Source organism: Fundulus heteroclitus, chromosome 23 (genome assembly GCF_011125445.2).
Source record: "Fundulus heteroclitus isolate FHET01 chromosome 23, MU-UCD_Fhet_4.1, whole genome shotgun sequence".
NCBI lineage: Eukaryota > Metazoa > Chordata > Actinopteri > Cyprinodontiformes > Fundulidae > Fundulus > Fundulus heteroclitus.
The window spans coordinates 31,133,311-31,140,064 of NC_046383.1; the positions used below are offsets into that span (position 1 = coordinate 31,133,311).

Consider the following 6,754-nt stretch of genomic DNA (forward strand, 5'->3'; position numbering starts at 1 on the left):
GGTCCTCAAATAAACAGGGGCCCTCCTCTGCTCCGCTGTCCACTTGGTGAGCCAGAGTGGAAAAAAAACTCCTCTGCAAGTTAAACTTTACAGTCCTGCTGGTGGCCAAGACCAGTTCAGGGCAGGTTTGACCAAGAACAAGCAATAAGCTTGGAAAAGAGACGGCGAATAAAACCATTAAAGAAAAATCCAAAAGACACTTGGTGAAATGAAACTTCTACAGGAGACACATTTAATTTAACAGGTCAACATAATACTGGTTTATACAGTAACGGCAGATCTGAACACACTGTACAGTCTCGTCACGTCAACAACACGATGCACTTTAAGAGCTCGAGCTTTCTAATAACGCCGATTTAATTACAAAAGCACTACACAGCTTATTTCAATACTGTCAAAACAAATCTCCATTTTATGGACAGCTCAGTGTTTTTGTGAGAGCTACGGCTCCTCGTTTGCGTAGACTATCGCTGCGTGGATGTGCGTGCGGCCCTCTGTGTTGTAATAAACACAGATACATTCCTCTGTTCTCCAGTGCTGGATTAATCCACAAAGCCCAGGCCATACCTCAGGACTTACCTCTGGACTTAACTAATCTGCTGAGCTATTTGTTTTCCATTTCCACTATTGAACAGCTGATTGCTTTGTTGTTCAAGTTCAGGGTTGTCCTTTTTGGCCTCTGACAACACTGAGTCATAGCTGACTGTCATTTATTGTAGCGTCTTTTCCATTGCTGGACACCAAGTGAGTGTCTCTGGGGGCTACTGTGTCCTGGGGATCATTGTCACTGCGGGGTATGCTCTCAGGACGCGAGCCGGACCCTTTGTTGCCTATGGTCAGGCTCTTCTTGAAGCTCTCCGAGGTGAAGTAGTAAACCACGGGGTCCAGGCAGCAGTTGAGACTGGCCAGGCACAGGGTGATGGGGTAAAGTGTCCGGGCGAACCGTTCCACCGTGCAGTTGGCCAGGGCCTGGGTTCGCACCAGGGCGTACAGGAAGAGCAGGAAGTTGTACGGGACGAAGCAGATGATGAAAATGCTCAGGTGGACCACGATCATCCGTAGCACGCGCTTCTTGCTGTCGCAGCCAGGGCCGGCGCTGACCGGACGGCGCAGGGTCCGAAGAACCAGGGAGGAGCAGACCAGGTTGGCCAAGAGGGGGAAAAGAAAACCCACAATCTGGAGAGGCAAAAGGAGAATTAATTAAACATTGGAAATTATTCATACTTTAAAACGTTTACATTCTGGCGTGTTAAACCAACTGATTTATTACATTTTTATTTTGATGTTAAATGATGGATCAATACAAAGTGGTTCATAAATATAAAGTAAAAGGAAAAAGCCGGAAACATGGTTCCCTCAGTGAACAGCGATGCTCCAGATTTGTCACAAACTAGAACTTGGGTCTGGACTTTGACTGAGCCATTCTTACAAATCAACATGCGCTCATCTAAATCGTGGGAATGTAGCTCTGGTTGTGTATGTTCAGCGATGCTCTGCTGAAGGTGAACCTCCACCTCATTCTCAAGCCTTTTTGCATCGTTAAACAGTTTGTGTTTTTTTCCAGTACTGCCTTGTATTTAGCTTCATCCATATTCCCATCGACCCAAACCACCTTCGCTGTCCCTGCCAGAGAAAAACATCCCCACAGCAAGATGCTGCAACCACCATGTTCCACTGTGCTGTTCAGGGTGATGTTCGATGTTAGTTGTTTGCCACACATAGTATTTTTGTATCTTTAGACTGGTTCACACAGCAGGAGTTTTAGCCCGATTTTCACCCCTATCTCCCCCTTCCGAGAGGCGCAGATTATCGGCATTTCTCTTAAGGATAATATCCTGCCATGATCTGCTCCCCTTTTTTCTTTTTGTCATGTTTTTTCTCCGTTAAAATCAGCCCACAAACTATCGCCGTTATTCTCCCCCATCGTTGATGTTTATTTACTCTGAACACATGTTTGATCTTGTGAGGATTCGCAAGATTTCCCGTCCTACATCTTAAATGAAATCTGTTCGTGTTTGGTGAGTTGTGCTTGCTCTCTGACCGGACGCCACACGCTGTACGAGCAAACCTGTTTTATCCAGGACTTTTTATTGTTACGTGTGGTGTCTCTCGGGTTTTGATAATCAGCCGACCATTTTTTTAAATCCTACTGTGTGAACCATCCTTTACTCAGAAAGTTCAATTTTAGTCTCATGTGAGCAAACCACCTTCTTCTGGGTGTTTGCTATGTCCCCTTCATGGCTTGTACCAAGCTGCTAATGAGAGTTTTAATTGCTTTCCTGGAAGCCTGTGTGATTCATGCTCAGCTCGTCTGACTGTCGATTTAGGTGGATGGCAACGTTTTGGTAGGTTTCAGTTGTTCCAGTTGCGGTTTTTCATACCATAGTCTGGGGGAATACTTGATTCTGATTGGCTGCAGGGTGTCTGTTATAAAGTGTTATAGGTCACCTATAAAAAGTTCTGGTCAAGTAGCCTGATGGTTCTAAACTATTGTGCTGGCTCAGCCATTTCCGCTGGTAACGATAAGACAGTTGACGCTGGTTACCTTGGAAACGCATCACAACAAGAGATAATAAATAGTTCTCTCAACCACTTCCTGTGAAAAACATACGATTAAACAGTGGGAAAAAAACATTCATGTATTAACAATTGATTTAATATTTATTTATTTTGTAGATGACCATGGTATAAGCGGTATAATGCCCTTTGAGGTGTACATTATCAGAAATTAATGCTGTAGTTGGTAATCCTGTTCAGAAATACTTTTTGTTACACTGGGTGAAATAGTCCTCCTATCCTGACAGTAGTCGATACGTTATGTTTTCAGAAAAACAAGATTAAAAATTAGATCTCTGTGAGAGCTGCAGGTCTGTAAAAACTCTGACAAATTTGTCAGAGTTTTGGTCCTGCACACCCGGGTATCCCCTTATCTATTGGTTGTCCCACATGCTAATCATTCTGACAAGCTCACATAACGCCAGTGTGCGTGCACGTTCCTAATTAGTTTCTGCCCTTCTACTGTTTATGCATCTGGTTAGCTTCATGGTTAGCTTGATGTTAGTTCATTGTAGTTCCACTGCTCTCACCGTATACTTTGAACATGGCTGAGACACCAAGGAGCAAACTGTGTTCATGTTTATGAGAAGAACAGGAAGGCCTCAGTAAAAAGAAATAAGACCAGAATGGATTTGGCGATCCCTCTGAGGAGCGGAAGAGCAGATAAGACGATCTTGCGCTTGCACAGTTATTCAAAAAGGGGCTTGGGAAAAAAATAATGGACTTTGCATCGAATGGTTTACACCTCCACATCATCCATTAATTTGTGATAACGGACACCTCGTCAGGCATTATCTTTAAAACTTCTTAACAAACTTTACCCCTGGCCTCTCAGCAGTGCTCCTTGGGCTTCACGATGCTGTTGGTTCTCTGATGTTCTCCAACAAACCTCTGGCGGCTTCACTAAACAGCTGGATCTATGCTTAGGTTAATTTACAATCAGATGGGCTCTATTTACTCATTAGCTGACCTCTGAAGGCATTTGCACTGGATTTTATTTAGGAGTCTTAGAGTAAAAAAAAAAAAAAAACAATCTTAAAAAACGGGTCACATTCCTTCCACTCACAGATATACAACCACTTTGTGCTAGTCCATGACATGATATCCTAATAAAATACATTGACGTTTTTGGCTTCGGAGCACAGTTCAGGTTACCTCGATAAAGATGGTGATCTTGGAAAGGTAGGTCTTCCAGGTGTTTTTGGAAAAGCCCTCGAAGCACGTGGTGGCTCTGTGTCTGCTGTTGATAGTGGAGAAGAAAGTCACCGATATCCCTCCGCCCACAATAGTGAGCCACACTGCAGCGCACACCAGCGCCGCGTTCCTGCGGGTACGGATGGAGCGAGAGCGGAACGGGTAGACTATAGCCAGGAAGCGGTCCACACTGATGCACGTGAGGAAGAGCATGCTGCCGTAGATGTTGGTGATGAAGGCTGTTCCCGAAACCTTGCACAGCCCGTCTCCAAAAGGCCAGTTGCGGTTGACGTTGTAGAAGACCTTGAATGGCAGCGTGAAAACGAAGACTAAATCGGAAAACGCTAGATTAGTCATAAACATGGTGGTCTCGTTGTGTGTCTTCATCCGGAAGCAGAACACAAAAAGGGCAGCACAGTTGGTTATGAGGCCAGAAACAAAGACCACGCTGTACACCGTGGAGTACAGGTTGTACTTGAAGGAGTCGTCAATCCCACAATCCTCCACGCCTGTTTCATTAATAACCAGGCTGGCCATAGTGACAGATGAGATGGAGAGGGGGTCTTCACTGATACAAGATATGAAAGATACCAAAAAAAGATCTTCAGCAAAGGGGAATTCAGAGCAGAAATCTGGAGATCCCAGGCGTCAGCAGGGGGCGCTCCACCCAAGCCCCCTCCAAGTCATCATGGACCCTCAGATGCACAATCAGAGTCCGACTCAATCAGGACTGTTGGCTGACTGGTCGTCCTGGGGAGAGAAAAGGAAAGTGCAGTTAGAAACTTGCAGACTATAAAAGTTGTTCCCTATTAGTAAAACTGAATATGCAAATAAATAAACAAGAAACAAAGTAAATATTAGAAATCTGAATATAAAGAACAACGGAGGGCTGTTATTTATTCAGCACTGATACGAGGTCAATCCTGCGTCTGCAGAGCACACATTTTCTCAACTAATGCTTCTCTGTTTACTTTATATTTATAATGTGTCTAATTCAGTAACTCCATACGTATTTTAGCATCAAATAAACCATTTATCATGACTTTGATCTACAATGCTAATTTTCTTTTCTGGTCCTGACCAAGCAGACATTCCTGATTCTAATGAGCGGGTCAGCTCATATTTAAGATCAATGTTTGCCTTTGAATCAGATATTCTTTTTACAATGGAGAGCATCCATTGAAATCTGGAGATTTCTGGCGGTGGTCAGAGGGCCCAGAGGCGCCGGTGCATGGCAGCCTCGCCTCTGTCAGTCTGCCCCAGGGCAGCTGTAGCTACTAACATAGCTCACCACTGCCAGGGTGTGAATGGGTTAATGACTAAAACTATAGTGTGAAGAGCTTTGGAGGTCGTCAAGAGTAGTTAAAGTGCTATACAAGTACAAGTAATTTACTATTTACCATCCCACATAACCAGGACGGAAAAAAATACTGCTACACTGTAGGTGGTCAAAATAAACTACTTCAGGAATAAATGTGATGTTACTATGATTCACGGATTTGTTCATTCAGAGTCTTCCCCCAATGAAATGTGTCATTGTGGATGTAGTCTGGCTGGACTGAGGATCATATAGATTGATGTAGACAAGAACTTTTCTTTCAACTCGCTGCCATAAATAACAGCTTGGAGGAAATGAAGCACATAGCTGGACCTACCATCTCCAAGACCTGCTGCAAAGAAATTGTGTTATTTTGTTTGTTTACTTGAAGAAGCGGATTTGTAATTCAGAGCAGGAGAGGACTGTTTCGAAGCTGTATAGTTGCAAGCATCACTAAGTATCCCTCAAGTCATTGAACATCCTGATAATGATTAGCCATTAACAACAGAACTAATACCTCAAAGATGTCCTATTAAACTTTATTTTAAAAAAATACTTTATGTTGTGTAGCTGTCAATAAAGATTTATTTCCGTTTCAGCCTTAAAATAAAAGGTTTGACAGTTTGACAATGCAGGTTTGGGGTTATTAGTCACCATACTGTCGCACATCATGCGGAAACGGTTGCGTAACATCTGCAGAGGCTGTAGACAGATGTGTCTAAAATCTGAGAAAAACAACATCAAGCCTGTTTGGCACATTTTTAGTCCAACTCTGTGCCGCTGCAAAATGTCCCAGTTAAACTGGCCTTATGTTACAAAACATAGCCCTCCTGCAAAGAACCCAGCCTGTCTGATTTCTGCTGATCTCGTTTAAACCCCGTCCAAGTCTGCCAGCCTTGTCCGGTGCCAGCTGCACTCTCGCATCTTTACTGCATTTTCGCACACCTTCCCCAAAAGCCTCCGTCGGCCCTCACAACGGCCTCGCTGTACCCATCACCTGCAGCAAACACACATTTACATATGGAAAAGCCTCCACACGCGAGAACACAAGCAGGCAAACACTTACATGTGCCAGTCCTCTCACAGGGCACTGTGTGCCGGGGCCGAGCCGCAGGACCCCCTGGCAGTGCCAGCGTGCTTTTTCTGCACCAAGCTCAGCCTAAGCTACACAGAGCTGGGCTCAGTTTGTTTAGGGGGCAAGAAGAAGAACCTTCAGCTCTGCTGCAGCTCAGGAGCCAAGTTATGCATGTAGTGGATTACAAAAAAAAAGTCTTGCTGAGGGATTTCAGTCCTAAGAGAGAGAGAGAGAGAGAGTGCATATTGTGTGCAGGTTGTGGACAGCTGCAGAGTTACAAGGGTTTACCCCCACAGCCCGGACACAGCAGTGACAGAAACAGGCCTCTGGGACCTGCTGATATGAAGAGATCAGGTTCGGGCTCAGCTCACATCCAGCTGTTCTTTTCTCTCACAAGCAAGGAAGAGAAAGGGGTACGGCGAGATGAGGACGGGTGGAAAACAAAAAAAAGTCCTGTGTTTAAAACCGAAATCTTTGGGTCACAGAAGATTCCGTTTGGACCCTGTCACAATCAATCAGACCTGTAAGGACTTCCTAAATCTGGAAGTTCCATATATTGAAGTTTTATCCAAGCAGAAAGAGTTTTACAAACAAACAGGTGAAACTATGCC

General features: G+C 44.4%; 1 protein-coding gene across 1 annotated transcript; it reads right to left on the reverse strand.

Annotated features, from left to right (window-relative positions):
* Positions 1-204: 204 nt before the first annotated feature.
* lpar4 (lysophosphatidic acid receptor 4) lies at positions 205-4,989 on the reverse strand. The gene is made up of 2 exons (XM_036127746.1): positions 3,712-4,989; positions 205-1,176 (listed from the first exon to the last, which is right to left on the reverse strand). Exons 1-2 carry the CDS (start codon positions 4,285-4,287, stop codon positions 694-696), a joined length of 1,059 nt encoding a protein of 352 aa, XP_035983639.1. The 5' UTR covers positions 4,288-4,989; the 3' UTR covers positions 205-693.
* Between the last annotated feature and the right edge of the window lie 1,765 nt (positions 4,990-6,754).

Coding starts and splice junctions, on each gene's coding strand:
- lpar4 (XM_036127746.1), bottom strand. CDS start 4,287: ATGGCCAGCCTGGTTATTAATGAAACAGGCGTGGAGGATTGTGGGATT. Junction 1,177..3,711: donor AGATCACCATCTTTATCGAG/GTAACCTGAACT, acceptor TTGCCTCTCCAG/ATTGTGGGTTTTCTTTTCCC.